At 47.2% G+C, this 15,075-nt stretch overlaps 1 protein-coding gene across 2 annotated transcripts in view; it reads left to right on the top strand.

Moving 5' to 3' along the window:
- Nucleotides 1-4,780: 4,780 nt before the first annotated feature.
- The window catches only part of LOC111156408 (proteasome 26S subunit, non-ATPase 9), a 21,438-nt gene continuing 11,143 nt past the window's right edge, over nucleotides 4,781-15,075 (top strand). Inside the window, exons 1-4 of one of the 2 annotated variants that reach the window (XM_022517282.1) lie at nucleotides 4,781-5,001; nucleotides 8,966-9,068; nucleotides 12,271-12,482; nucleotides 14,774-14,875. In XM_022517282.1, coding sequence (XP_022372990.1) covers nucleotides 4,864-5,001; nucleotides 8,966-9,068; nucleotides 12,271-12,482; nucleotides 14,774-14,875 — 555 coding nt within the window. In that variant the 5' untranslated portion in view covers nucleotides 4,781-4,863. The remainder of the gene's footprint in view (nucleotides 5,002-8,965; nucleotides 9,069-12,270; nucleotides 12,483-14,773; nucleotides 14,876-15,075) is intronic. The other variant, XM_022517283.1, reaches the window with a different exon arrangement.

The following is a 15,075-nucleotide window of genomic DNA, read 5'->3' as shown; positions in this document are numbered from 1 at the left end:
TTTTAAAGATTTAACTAACTTATGTATTTGAGAGAGAGAGAGAGAGGGTGCAAGTGGGGGGAGGAGCAGAGAGAGAGGGATAAGCAGACTCTCGCACTGACCATGGAGCCCGACTTGGGGCTCAAACCCAGAATCCTGAGATCATGACCTGAGCTGAAATCAGAGTGGGATGCTTAACCAACAGACCCACCCAGGTGTCCCCTGAGGCGGTGTTCTAGAGGAGGGATGAGCAGGTGCTAAGACCCAGTACTGAGAGAGACTGAACAATAAATGTGCCAGAAACTGCTAGAAGTTCAGTGTGATTAGAAAATAAATTTGTGTATGCGCTTGTCTGTGTGTGTGTGTGTGTGTTTCCAAAGGCAAACAGGGATTAGAAGGATCATGAAAGCCAAGAGAAGCACACTGGAAAGCCATTGAAACCTTTTTTTTTTTTTTTTAATAGCATCATGCTGGTTTTTTGTTTGTTTGTTTGTTTGTTTGTTTTTAGATTTATTTATTTATTTATTTATTTGAGAGAGAGAGACAGTGAGAGAGAGCATGAGTGAGAAGGTCAGAGGGAGAAGCAGACTCCCCATGGAGCTGGGAGCCCGATGCGGGACTCGATCCCGGAACTCCGGGATCATGACCTGAGCTGAAGGCAGTCGTCCAACCAACTGAGCCACCCAGGCGTCCCCCATTGAAACCTTTTAACCAGCAGAATGACCATGTTACTTTTCGGGGACGTTGTTCTGGCTGTGAATGTGGCTAATGGATGAACGGGGTGACCTAGAAGCTAAGACCACGTCAGAGGCTGCTGCAATCTGAAAAACGATTGGGATGTTAGGATGAGAGTGGAGGAGAAGGCGATGGATGGATTTGAGTGCTAGCAAAGCACTAGCAGACACTGGATCTAGGTTTATTTATTTATTTATTTATTTTTTTTTTTTTTTTTTTTTAAAGATTTTATTTATTTATTTGACAGAGAGAACACAAGCAGGCAGAGAGGCAGGCAGAGAGAGAGGAGGAAGCAGGCCCTGCTGAGCAGAGAGCCCGATGCGGGGCTCGATCCCAGGACCCTGAGACCATGACCCGAGCCGAAGGCAGCGGCTCAACCCACTGAGCCACCCAGGCGCCCCGTGGATCTAGGTTTATAATAATGACAAGATGGACAGAAACATCATATAGTGACTTGAACAACAGCTCCGGTTTCAGATCAGTGGAAATCTTCCCATACATACAGCACAAGAGGCCTGGGTAGGAATCTTCACTCTGCCTTTTTTATTTGGAAAAATTTCAAACCTCAAGAATTGCAAGATAGTTTCCACAGATATCCTTCCCTTCCCTGTTGTTACATTTTGGCTTTCCCTCAATGTATCTCTCTCCCTCTCTATCCCCCCACCCCCACCACCTTTATATTTAGGCCTGTGTATGGATAGTTTTTTTCCTGAGCCACTTGCAAGTTAGTTGCAGAAATTATGACACTTTAGCATTCATCGCTTTGAGTAAGGAGATTCTCTTATATAATTACAATAGCATCATTTTACGGAGGAAATTTAACATACAATACTATAAAGGTCATATTAAACATTTCAACAGTTGTCCCGATAATGTCTTTTATTTTTTATTTTTATTTTTTTATAAGATTTTATTTATTTATTTGACAGATAGAGATGACAAGTAGGCAGAGAGGCAGGCAGAGAGAGGGAGAGAGAGAGAGAGGGGGAAGCAGGCTCCCCGCTGAGCAGAGAGACCCATGCGCGGCTTGATCCCAGGACCCTGGGATCTTGACCTGAGCCGAAGGTAGAGGCTTTGACCCACTGAGCCACCCAGGTGCCCCTTATTTTATTTTTTTTTAAACTTTATTTATTTATGACAGAGAATAGAGAGGGAACACAAGCAGGGGTAGCTGGAGAGGGAGAAGCAGGCTTCCCGTAGAGCAGGAAGACTGATGTGGGGCTCGATCCCAGGACACTGGGATCATGACCTGAGCCAAAGGCAGCTCCTCAATGATTGAGCCACTCAGGCGCTCCTCAATAATGTCCTTTACAGCTGCTGCTTTTGATTTTTAAAAATTTAAAAATGTCAATTTTTTAAAAAACAATCTCTACACCCAGTGTGGGACTAGAGCTTACGGCCCCAGGATCAAGAGTCATATGGTTCTCCAACTGAGCCAGCCAGGCCCCCTGCTGCTTTTTATTTAAAAAAAATCAAATAACCAATTAGGGATTGTGCACTGTGTTTAGTTATCATGTCTCTCTCTTTTCTTCCTTTTTTTTTTTTTTTTTTTTTAGGGAGGGTGTCCGTGTTAGAAATGTTAGTTTATTTTAAAAAGATAATTGAGTGGTTAAGCATCTGCATTTGTCTCTGGTCACTCTCAGGGTCCTGGGATTAAGCCCCACATTGGGCTCCCTGCTCAATGGGGAGTCTGGTTCTACGTATCTCTCTACCCCTCCCCTTGCTTCAGCTCTCTCTCTCTCTCTCTCTCAAATAAATAAACAAAATATCTAAAAATATAAAAAATAATTGAACAAAATATAGAAGGCCTAATGTAATCAATTTTACTTTTTTTTCTGTGCAAAGATTACTTTTGTAAGTTTTTATTTTGAAAGAATTTCAAGGTTACAGGAAAGTAGCAAAGATAGTAAGGAAGAATGTTAGTATATGTTTCACTCAGAATCACCAATCATTTACACTTTATCACATTTATGTTATCATTCTCTTGTCTACAAATATATATTTGTCCTTTTTTCTGAAGCATTTGAAAGTAAGTTGCCTCTCTTGCCCCTAAATACCACAGGTGCATTTGCTAAGGACATCGTCTTATCTAACCACTGTACAAAGTATCAAACTTATCCCATCACTACTACCCTATCCATATTCAGTTTCCCCCAGTTGTCCCAAGAATGTCCTTTATAGGGTTTTTTCTTTTCTTTTCTATCTTTCTTTTTTTTAAAAGATTTTGTTTATTTATTTGTCAGAGAGAGAGAGAGAGAGAGAGCGAGCACAGGCAGACAGAGTGGCAGGCAGAGGCAGAGGGAGAAGCAGGTTCCCTGCCCAGCAAGGAGCCCGATGCGGGACTCGATCCCAGAACGCTGGGATCATGACCTGAGCCGAAGGCAGCTGCTTAACTAACTGAGCCACCCAGGCGTCCCCCTTTTTTTTTTTTTTTTGAGGGGAATTGGGATTCAATCAAGGATCACACGTTACATTTAATTGTTGTGTCTGTTTAGTCTTTAAGCTAGGCAATTGCCTAGCTTGTATATGTGTATTTCACAACACTGACCTTTTTTGAAGAGTTCAGGCCTGTTGTTTTGAAGAGTGTTCTTTAATTTGGATTTGTGTTTATTTACCATGATTAGATTTAGGACAAACATGTTTGAATACTACATAGGTGATGGTGTGTCCTTTTCAGTGCAAAATGTTAGGGGGCACATGTTTAGATGTCAAGTTTCATCATTTCACTAAGCTGGACTGAAAATTTGGAAGCTTATTCTTCTGTTTGAGCAAGTTGGTTACTGAAAGGGTTTTCTCAGTTGTCAGATGAGGACAATAATAATCCTGGTTTCACAAGGTTGTTGGATTGATACATATAAGGCCCTTAGAACAGTGTCTGGCACATTGTAAGTATTTGATAAATTATTATCACTATATATTTTTTAAATATTTTATTTACTTATTTGACAGAGATCACAAGTAGGCAGAAAGGCAGGCAGAGAGAGAGATGGGGGGAAGCAGGCTCCCTGCTGAGCAGAGAGCCCGATGCAGGACTCGATTCTAGGACCCTGAGATCATGACCTGAGCGGAAGGTAGAGGCTTTAACCCACTGAGCCCACCCAGGCGCCCCTATCATCATTATATTTGGAAAAATTTATAGAGGCCTTCATACGTAAGAGACACTGAGTCATAACTCAATTCTTTACCTTTTCAGCACCTGGGGCAGCATATGACATATATGAGACATTCGATAAATATTTGTTGGCAAAATGACAGCCCTGAGATATATTGCAACCATTTTATAGATGAGGAAACAGGCTCAGAGCAGCGAAGTAATTTACCTAAGGTCATGTATCTTGCAGTAAGTGGCAAGAACCAGATTTGAACCTAAGCTTGTAGGGTCTGTAAAATGGGGGATAAAGCGGGGAACCTGGCTGGCTTGGCCAGTGGAGCATGTGCCTCTTGATCTGGGGGGTTCCAAGTTCCAGCCCCACTTTAGGTTTGGAGAGTACTTAAAAACAATAAAATCTTAGAGTGCCTGGGTGGATATCCACTCAGGTCCTGACCTCAGGATCCTGAGATACAGCCCCCTCCCTCCCGACTCCCTACCGCTCCTGGCATGCAGCATGCTTAGGATTCTCTCTCTCCCCTGCTTCTCCCTACCTCCCGCGTGCAAGCTCTCTCTCTAAAAAATAACAGTGATATCCACAATAATTTTAAAAATACAATCTTTAAAAAAAAGAAGAGGGATAAGGCATCTGAATGTGTTTTGTTAACTCTGAAGGGCTGGGTAGATGTGAGGAGCGGAGCTGGAGCGCCCGGCACGGCGCTCTGGCACAAGCATATGGTAGGCACTCAGTAGATGTCTGCTAAAGGAACGCGGAAAGCAAATGAGTCACGGAGGGAGTGATCATCCTGTTCTAGCTGGTGAGGGACCTGGAACCCCTGCCTCCCCATCCTGTTCTTCCCACGTCACCAAAGGATTTGTTTCAGCGGGGTGTGGCTTCCGGCGACCCCGCCCCCCCGAAACCACACCCCTCCCTTCAACGGCGGCTCGCGGGTGGCGAGGAATTTTGGCCCGCGGGCGGAGCCGTAGCCGCAGTCTCCTCGGGCGTCCGCATCCAGGAAGCCGGGAAGCCCGGCGTTCGGGATCCCGCGCGGAGGTACGCAATGTCGGAGGGGGAAAATAGGCAGAGCGAAGGCTCCCCGCAGGCCGGCGTGGTGACTGTCAGCGACGTCCAAGAGCTGATACGGCGCAAGGAGGAGATCGAGGCGCAGATCAAAGCCAACTATGAAGTGCTGGAGAGCGTGAGTGTGGGCTCGGGGCTCCCGGGCGGCCTGCGTCTGAGCTCTCCGCGGTGGATCGCTACCTGCCTGGGAGGCTCATAGCGGGACAACTGCGGCCCCTGTCGGCAGCAGGCAGGAGGAACTAACGGGATTAACTAAGCAATGGGTGTTGGTATTACCGCAAGCGTTTATGGAGCCCTTACCGTGTGCTGGGCGCTGTTTTAATTGCTTTACATCGGTTAGCTCATTTAACCCTCGCAGCAGCCTTTTGGGGCTGAGGTCTGTCATTCCCTCCATTTTAGCGGTGAGGAAACAGGCGTTACTTAACTTAAACCTGCCTCGGGCCACAGAGCTAATACATTTGCAGCGGTAGGGTGATAATCACCACCAGCTTCGGTGTTGAACGTGTACCAGAAGATCTGTGCTTTGCTAACCCACTTTACGTCAGAACGTCTTAAACTTTGATGTGTTTGGCGAGCACCTGGGGATCTCGTTAAAATTCAGTTTCTGATGAGGACGGGGCGTGTAGGTGCAGATGCTGTATTTCTAGCAAATTCCTAGCGATGCTGCTGCTGCTGCTCTAAAGACCGAGCTCTGAGTGACGGGTAAGGTTCGTTATCATTATTGTGTAGGGAGGGAACTGAGGCCCAGGGTGAGGCTAACCCTTGTCTAGGGCTGTGGTGGGCCTAGTTCCCAGGTCTGACTCCAAAACTGGTAGTTTTTCCTAGGCCAATGAGTGTAAAACCACAAATCAGTTTGCAGAGGAAAAATAGGTACATCCTAGGTAGGTTGGATGAAATGCATTTTAGGTGATGGGAGTAAAATGGAAGCATTAAATGAAGGCCGGGGTACCATTTTACTGGGTGCTGGTTAAATGCCTGAGGGGCGCTGGTTTGTGTGTTATATCATGAAATCCACACAACCACCTGTGAAGTTGGTGTGTTACCCTGAGGCTCAGAGAGGGGAGGTCACTTGCTTGGAGTCACAAAATGAGATTCAGATCTCAGGCCCATTGAATCCAGAACTTGTGTTTTCAAGCGTTATGCTAACAATTTTCCGAACTTTATTTTATACCTCAAACAGAATGCTGTATCCATAATACATCCTGTACTGCCGTTCCCTTGGTATTTTTCTTCATGTTGATCCACTTTTTTACTTAAATAAGTTTATCTTTTTTTTTTTTAAGATTTTATTTATTTATTTGACAGACAGAGATCGCAGGTAGGCAGAGAGGCAGGCAGATAGAGAGGGAGAAGCAGGCTCCCTGCCAAGCAGAGTTCCCGATGTGGGGCTTGATCCCAGGACCCTGGGATCATGACCTGAGCCGAAGGCAGAGGCTTAACCTACTGAGCCACCCAGGTGTCCCTAAATAAGTTTATCTTAAATGAAAATTTTATAACTCTACAGCATATGAAAAAACTGGGAAGTTTTTTCCCTTAAATATAAGATAAAAATGCATATCACATTGATAAAATATGTTCGTTCCTTTTGACTGTTTACCACTGTTGGCTGAAAGCTTAACCTGAAGCCCTGCTCTGTGATTTTTTTTTTTTTTAAAGGAGGTAGAGCTAGAACTATAAATCTCTTAGGAAAAAGCCTGGGAGTAAATTTTTGTTACCTTGGATCAGGCAAAACCTTCTCAGATGTGATGCCAAAATCACAAGCAACGAAAGAAAAAGTAGATAAACAGACTTCATTAGAATTTAAAATGTGTGTCTCAAACCATAAGTGACTCTTAATCTCACAAAACAAACTGAGGGTTGCTGGGGGGAGGGGGGTCGGGAAAGGGGGGTGGGGTTATGGACATTGGGGAGGGTAAGTGCTATGGGGAGTGCTATGAAGTGTGTAAACCTGGTGATTCACAGACCTGTACCCCTGGGGATAAAAATACATTATATGTTTATAAAAAAATAAAAAAAAATGTGTGTCTCAAAAGACACAGTCAAGAGAGGGAAAAGACAGCTCTCCATGTGGGAGAGGTTATTTGCAGATACCTAACAAGGGATGCAGAAAATACCAAGAACTCTTCGATCTCAATCCTTAAAAAGGCAGACCACTTGATTTAAAAAATTGGCCAAAGACCTTAACAGACGCCTTGCCAAAGAAGGTCTGTAGATGGCAAGTAAGCATATGGAAAGGTGCTGCAGATCATACGTCATCAGAGAAATGCAAATTAAAACAACCGTGAGGTACTACTACATAGGTGTCAGAATGGCCAGTATTCACCACAATTCCGACTCCAGATGTTGGTGAGAATGTGGAGGAACTTTTGATTGAGCGCTGGTGGGAATGCAAAAGCAGGGCGCAGTTTCTGGCCTAGTTAAACACACTCTCACCGTACCATCCACAGTTGGGTTGCATGGTATGTACCCAGAGGAGTTGAAAATGTGTCCATACAAAAACCTTCGTGATGGTCACAGCAGCTTTTTTCACAGCTGCCAAAACTTGAAACCACTGAGATGTCTTTAAGTCGGTGAACAGATAAGTAAATTGTGGTACCTCTAAACAATAAAATATTATGCTAAAAATAAGTGAGACGTCAGCAGGGTTGGTTTCTTCTGGGGCTCTGAGGGAGACTCTGTTCATGCCTCTGTCCTAGGTCATCCCTGGCTTACAGTTGGGTAACTCCAGTCTCTGCCCTTGATCACACCGTCTTCTCTGTGTTGTGGATCTCCCTCTCTTCTTCTTCTTCTTCTTTTTTTTTTTTTAAGGATTTTATTTATTTATTTGACAGAGATCACAAGTAGGCAGAGAGGCAGGCAGAGAGAGAGGAGGAAGCAGGCTCCCCGCAGAGCAGAGAGCCCGATGTGGGGCTCGATCCGAGGACTCTGGGATCATGACCTGAGCCGAAGGCGGAGGCTTTAACCCACTGAGCCACCCAGGCGCCCCTCTCCCTCTCTTCTTTGCAAGGGTACTTGTCATTGCATTAAGAATCCACCCTAAATCCAAGATAATCTTATCTTGAGAGCCTGGATTACATCTTCAAAGATCCTTTTGTCCCCCCACTCCCTGCCAAACAAGGTCACATTTACAGGTTCTAAAGGGTTAGGACTTGGGACACATCTTTTGGGGGCCACTATTCACCCCACTGTCGGTGTGCCTTGCACTGTGCTAAGCACTCCACAGGTCAGCTCATAATTCTCATGACAAGTGGAGAGGGAGGCGAGTGCCATTATTCCCATTTTATAATTGAGGAAGCTGAGGCTTGGGGAGGGGAAGGTCTTAACCAAGGGCACCAAGATGGTACACGGCAGAACAGATTCAAATCAAAGTCTAACCAACTGGAAACTCTCTGCCCTCCATCACACGATGCGTTTCATTGCCTTTGTGCACCCTGCTCTGACTTACTTAGGAAAAGACTTTTAAAATGTTAAATGTATTGTTTTGAATAGGGAATACACATCCGTGGTCAAAATTCAAAAAGTCTACAAAGGGATAGAAAATGAAAAGTCCCTCTTCCTTCCCTGTCCCTTAGCCACCCAGTTCCTTTCCCCGGAGGTGGCAGCTGATATCAGTGTGTCCTTCAAGGGATAAAAACCTCTTTGAAATCCCTTTTAGGTCCCTTTTTACTTTCCGAAAGAACCAAAGTCCCGCCACAGCTGGATGCTGTTTGGGGTTTTCACTCCCCTCCAACTTCCAAGGCCACCAGCCAGGTATCAGCTGCTGTAGGAAGGAGGGTTTGGAGGAGTCCAGGAGGCTGGCCTTGGGGACAAAGCTCCAAAGAGTCTTCAGTTTTATCTGCCCTGTTCTAACTTCAGAAGAGGAAAATGGATTCTTGTACTACTTGTGTTATTAAAAGTTAATAAAAAGCAATAGTGCCCTGCCCAGAGGGTGGTTGCGGGAGCATGTGGGGAAAGTATGTGTCCTGTGCTGTGTGTGTCACATGTGACAGCTTTCGTTCCTGTCCCCCTGATGATGCTGCAAAGAGAAAAAGGTCTTGAAGACTTCGTACCTTTGAGATCTGAAGCATGTTTCTTCCCTCCAGCAAAAAGGCGTGGGGATGAACGAGCCGCTGGTGGACTGCGAGGGCTACCCCCGGTCGGACGTGGACCTGTACCAAGTCCGAACCGCAAGGCACAACATCGCCTGTGAGTCGTGGGTGCACACAGCCGAGCCCCTGGCTGGTGGCGAGGGAGACTGAGGCACACGAGTGAAATCTCACTCATCCGTATTATTCTCTGCTTCCCTCTCTTCCTTTGTCATGGGATGAACTCACTGTCCCCATCCAGGGATTGAGAACTGAGGAAATGAAGCTGCCTCTAGGGTTCGAAATTGATGGTTTCAGTGTTTATTTTGTTTTTAAGGACTTGGCTTCACTGTGGAAACTTTCCTGAAATGATGATAGAAACCCAAGTCACAAACTGCTTACAGTCCTAATCAATAATCAGTTTTGTGTTAGGAAAGACGTTCACCTGGGAAGGATAGTGACCTGTCTGCAGTCACTCACGCGGGAGTGTTCCGTCCCTCAGTACAGACATGTGGAGGTCGCCAGTGGGGGGCTGACCATCACATCCCAGGCTCTGCCATCCGTAGGACATGCCGTCTGTCTTTAGGGTCACCATGTCCATGTGCCAAGCAGGAAGGAAAGGAAGGAAGAAGGTAGGAAGGGCGAAAGGTCCTTTGCTAGCCAGTACCCTCCCTTTAAGGATCTGTCCTGCAGGTCCCTCCTCCGCCTTGTGGCACTGATTTCTGCTTTCCCCTCCTAGGCCCTTCTGCCTGCAAGACACACTGGGGAGTGTACCCTGTGGTGGGCGTGTCACTGTCCTAAATAAAGTCATTTATTTGTTTGTAGTTGAGGAACAAGTTGAGAGTAGCGGTGGGGCAGTGTAGGAGTTTCTGTTTCTGCTGTAACAAATACCCACAGACTCAGTGGCTTCAGAGGTCAGGAATTTATTGTCTTAAAATAATCAGATATCCAAATGGGTATCACTGGGCGGAGATGGAAGTGTTGGCAGGTCTGTGTTCCTTCTGGAGGCTCCAGGGAAGAGCCCATGCCTTAGCTTCCCCAGCCTCTGGAGGTGCCCATGTTCCATGGCTCAGAGCCCCTCCCTTCTCCAGGGCTGCACCTCCCAACCTCTGGTCCCCCAATCCCTCCTCTTTCTCTCTCTCTGTCTCCCGCTTTCACTTACGAAGACCCCTGTGATCACAGTGGACCCCCCCACCTAGGTAATCCAGGGTGATCTCCCCAGTCAGGGTCCTGAACTTAACCACATCTGTAAAGCCCCATGTTGCCCATGCTAACATACTGGCAGGTTCGTGTGGGGCTGTTTTTCACCCCTGCCACGGGTGGGCAAGTGGCAGCCTCTCCCACAGAGTCCTAGTAGAGGGGAATTTATCAGGCACATTTTTCATGGTTTATGTGTCTGAATCTTGATTCCATCCGTAGCCTGTTTTGGTATAAGGCTGAGCTTCTGGAGACACAAGTAACCATAGGAGTGAGGTACTTCTCAAGCTGTCGAACGTTCCTCAGAGCTGCCCTGTGATCCTAGAACAGCTTCTTCTTCTTTTTTTTTTTTTTTTTAATTTCATTTATTTTATTTGACAGAAAGACAGAGATCACAAGTAGGCAGAGAGGCAGGCGGGGGGGTTGGGAGCAGGATCCCCGCCGAGCAGAGAGCCCCATGCGGGGCTCGATCCCAGGACCCTGAGATCATGACCCGAGCCGAAGGCAGAGGCTTAACCCACTGAGCCACCCAGGCGCCCCCTAGAACAGCTTCTTTTTTTTGAAAGATTTTATTTATTTATTTGACAGAGAGAGATCACAAGCAGGCAGAGAGGCAGGTAGAGAGAGAGGAGGAAGCAGGCTCCCTGCTGAGCAGAGAGCCCGATGCGGGGCTCGATCCCAGGACCCTGAGATCATGACCCGAGCCGAAGGCAGTGGCTTAACCCACTGAGCCACCCAGGCGCCCCTAGAACAGCTTCTTAAAGCATCACTTTTCCTTGGAAGTTTTGGGGAAAGCAACCTTTTTTGTATTGAAACAAGTGGAAGATACATAGTAGGGAAAAACCATGTGAAGACTGAGGGAAGTTTGGGGCTTTTGGCTCAACCCTCAGACTCCCCAGGGCTGTGGCCTGCTTTCCTTGGCATTTAGGATTCTGAGGGAAATTCGAGAAGCAGAGCCTACCATGTGAGAGAGAGTGCTGACTTATTTTTTCTCCAGATGGTTCCCCTGATGTTCTAGCACCATTTATTAAATAGCCTGTTCTTTCTCCATTAATGTGAAATGCTAGCAGTATTACATAGGAAACTTGCAGACCTATTTAGGTCTCTTAGTTTTTTGTATTGTTCTGTTGATCTATCTCTTTGCTAATCCCACACTTTAAAAAGACGTTTAACTGACTGAGCTATCCAGGCGCCTCTGAGCAATTCTTACTGATCCTCTTTGAAAAACTATTCTCAGAAGTTGTTTTTGTTTCATTTTTGTTTCTTTTGTTTTGTTTTTTAAAAGATTTTATTTATTCATGAGAGATAGAGAGAGGCAGAGGGAGAAGCAAGCTCCCTACTGAGTAGGGAACCCAATGTGGGACTTGATCCTGGGACCCTGGGATCATGACCTGAGCTGAAGGCAGACGCTTAACCATCTGAGCCACCCAGGCGCCCCTCTTTGTTTTTTTTTTTAACTAAGCTCTACACCCAACATGGGGCTCGAATTCACAACCCTAGAGATCAAGAGTCTCATGCTTTTCCAACAGGGCCAGCCAGGCGCCCCAGTTTGCCACATTTTGGATTAGCCATCAATACTGCAAAAGAGGATTTTACCCCCAAATTTCTAATTTCCAGCTTTTCTCCTGTTACTTCTCCCAGACTGAACATCGCCTGCCGCGTATTAGCAGATTTAGGCATCCCTTTTTCCTTCCGGGGCATTAGGAGAAAGGTGAAGTCCTTCTTACACGCGGCTCACGTCACTCATTTGCGTGGCCAGCACACTTGCCCCATGTGTGCATTTGTAGCGCCGGCTCTGGATTCACTGGGGCGATTTCTTATTTCTCTGCACCTTTCCGGTCTCAGGTGAAACAGCGCTGCCTTTGGGACGTTGCCCCTGATCTAGATTGGCAGGGTCGGTCCTGGCTGGCTTGCCCACAGCGGCAGTCATCAGCAGGTCCAGCAATGACTTGTTCCTGAGCGGCTTCCCTTGCTGGACTGTGAGCATCGTCCTGGCCACAGGTTGTCCTCTGCCTCTAGTCCATTGGCCAGGAGTAAGTGCTCGTTAACCCTTCAGTGAACGGATGTGGGAGTCTCGTGTCCTTGGCCTGTCTTCCTCCTCCCCTGATGTGGCGTTCTCCCCCCAGGCTTGCAGAACGATCACAAGGCCATCATGAAGCAGGTGGAAGAGGCCCTGCACCAGCTGCACGCTCGCGACAAGGAGAAGCAGGCCCGGGACATGGCTGAGGCCCACAAGGAGGCCATGAGCCGCAGCCTGGGCCAGAGTGAGGGCCTCAGCCCCCCGCAGGCCTTCGCCAAAGTGAACAGCGTCAGCCCGGGCTCCCCCGCCAGTACTGCAGTAAGCCAGAACCCTATCCCCTAAATCCATACCTGGAGGGTACGGTGGGTCAGGTAGCCTCGGGTGGGGGTGTGCGGTGGGGGCAGACCGTGGACAGACATGCTGTAGCCGGACTTCACCCACTTACTTCGCAAACACTGATGGAGCCCTGGGGGTCCAGCCCTGTGCTGGGGCCGGGGCTCTGGAGGGGAGTCAGCCCCTGCTGCCCACTGACCTGCTCAGGGAGAGACCCGAGACACAAGGAAGAAGGTGGTAAGTATTCCGAGAGAGGGAAAGAGGCTCTCTTCTTGGGCTTACTTCAGCTGGGCACCGAGTCGTACACATGAGAAGGACAGTAGTATTGCCATTTACTGAGTCCTTGCTTTGCACCAGCTGTCCTGCCAAGTGAGTTCTAGATCTTACCTGGCATATTTTTTAAAAAGTTTTAAACGGCTTTATTGAGAAACTGTTCACATACCATACAGTTTACCCATTTGGAGCGTACGGTTCCGTGGCTGTTAATGTAGTCCCAGAGCTGGGCAGCCATCACTGCCAACAGTTGGAGAACATTTTCATGATTCTGGAAGGAAACCCTATGCTGGTTAGCCATCAGCCCCCAGTCCTACCTCCCCCCAGTTCCTGGCAACCACCAGTCTGCTTTCTGTTTCTGAATTTGCCTATTCTGGATACTTGATCTAAATGGAATCATATATGGTCCTTTATGACTGGCTGTTCCCACTTAATATCATGTGTTCAGGGTTCATCTGTGAGAGAACATGTATCTCTGTTTCTTTATTTTTCATGGCTGAATACTATTCCATCATGTGGATAGATGCCATTGATTTTATCCACGCATCAGTTCATGAACATTTGATTTCCGTCTTTTGGATATGATGAGTAATGCGAGTCTGAACATCATGTTCAAGTTTTTATGTGCCTGTGTGGTTAATATTTAATTCCACAGCTGCCTCCTGGGGTAAGCACTGATCTTAACCCCATCTTACCCATGAAAAAATCCTCTAAGACCGGGAGTAACTGGTGCCAAGACATGTAGCTCCTCAGCTATGGAACTGGGTCCTACATCCAGGTCCTTCCCACTGTCTGTAGTGATCACAGGATGGTAAGTTATACTCGAGCCTCATTTTACTTGCTGCTCTGTCCACAGCATCTAGCACAGGGCTGTAGTTGGCCCATGACAGATACTTGTTGAAGGAGTGAGTGACTCGTGATCAGTGTGTTCTTAGAGTGAAAGGGTCACACTAGTCCTAGGTCAGCCTTGTGCCTGTGGCTGCTTGTCTGGGGACCTCTAGGGGAAACTTTTCTAAATTCTTTTTTTTTTTTTTTTTTTAAAGATTTTATGTATTTTTTAACAGAGAGACAGCGAGAGAGGGAACACAAGCAGGGGGAGTGGGAGAGGGAGAAACAGGCTTCCCGCTGAGCAGGGAACCCGAGGTAGGGCTAGGATCTTGGGATCATGACCTGAGCCAAAGGCAGGCGCCCAATGACTGAGCCACCCAGGTGCCCCAGATGTGTCTAAATTCTGACCTCTGGGGGCATCTGGGTGGTTCAGTTGTTAAGCTTCTTGAGTTGGCTCAGGTCATGATCCCAGGGTCCTGGGATCAAGGCCCACATGAGGCTCCCTGCTCAGTGGGGAGTCTGCCTCTGCCTCTGCCCTCCCCTCTGCTCATGCTCTCTCTCTGGCTCACTTTCTTTCAAATAAAAATCTTAAAATTAATTAATTAATTAATTCTGACCCCCTGAAAAAAAGAGGCCGAAGTTGGCCTGCCTCTTTTCGCCCCTGACCCCAGAAAACAGCATTTGGCTTTTACTCTGCATTCTTTTTTATTTTATTTTATTTATTTATTTGACAGAGATCACAGGTAGGCAGAGAGTCAGGCAGAGACAGAGAGAGGGGGAAGCAGGCTCTCTGCCGAGCAGAGGGCCCGATGCAGGGCTCGATCCCAGGACCCCAGGATCATGACCTGAGCTGAAGGCAGAGGCTTTAACCCAGAGCCACCCAGGCACCCCTACCCCACATTCTTTACGGCCTGTACCGCCACCAGCTTTTATCAGACGTTGAGCAGATCTGGCCCTCTTTTCCTAGAAGGAACCCGCAGGAGGAGGTGACCCAGTTACCCGCCGCCGCTTCCCACGGGAGATAGCTAAATGCCTGACCTCTTTGCTTCGCACCTGCCACTCTTCTTGGTGGAAAACAAGCTCTTGGCCTGGACGTTAAATTGGACATGGAAGGGTAAAGAACACCAGAAGCACATTTAACCTCTACCCTGGTTTTCTATTTTCTCTTTCTTTAGGGTCTGCAAGTGGACGACGAGATTGTGGAGTTTGGCTCTGTGAACACCCAAAACTTCCAGTCTCTGCATAATGTTGGCAGTGTGGTGCAGCACAGTGAGGGGGTGAGTTGGAGGTCACATCTGCTCAGTAACCCTAGAATGGCCCGGGGCCAGGAATCGCCAGTGGGGTCTTTGCTGCCTTCAGAGAGCGGTTGCTCAGGCACCGGGCCTTTGCACTTGCTGTTCTCTCTGCCTGGAGAGCTTTTCCTCCCTTATGTCCGTCCCTCATTTTTTTTTTTTTTTTTTTTTTTTTTTTTTTTTTT

This window comes from Enhydra lutris, unplaced genomic scaffold (assembly GCF_002288905.1).
Source record: "Enhydra lutris kenyoni isolate GAN:26980312 unplaced genomic scaffold, ASM228890v2 scaffoldscaffold46, whole genome shotgun sequence".
Taxonomy (NCBI): Eukaryota; Metazoa; Chordata; class Mammalia; order Carnivora; family Mustelidae; genus Enhydra; species Enhydra lutris.
Note: the sequence above shows the minus strand (reverse complement) of the source record. Positions and strands in the feature narration are given on the sequence as shown.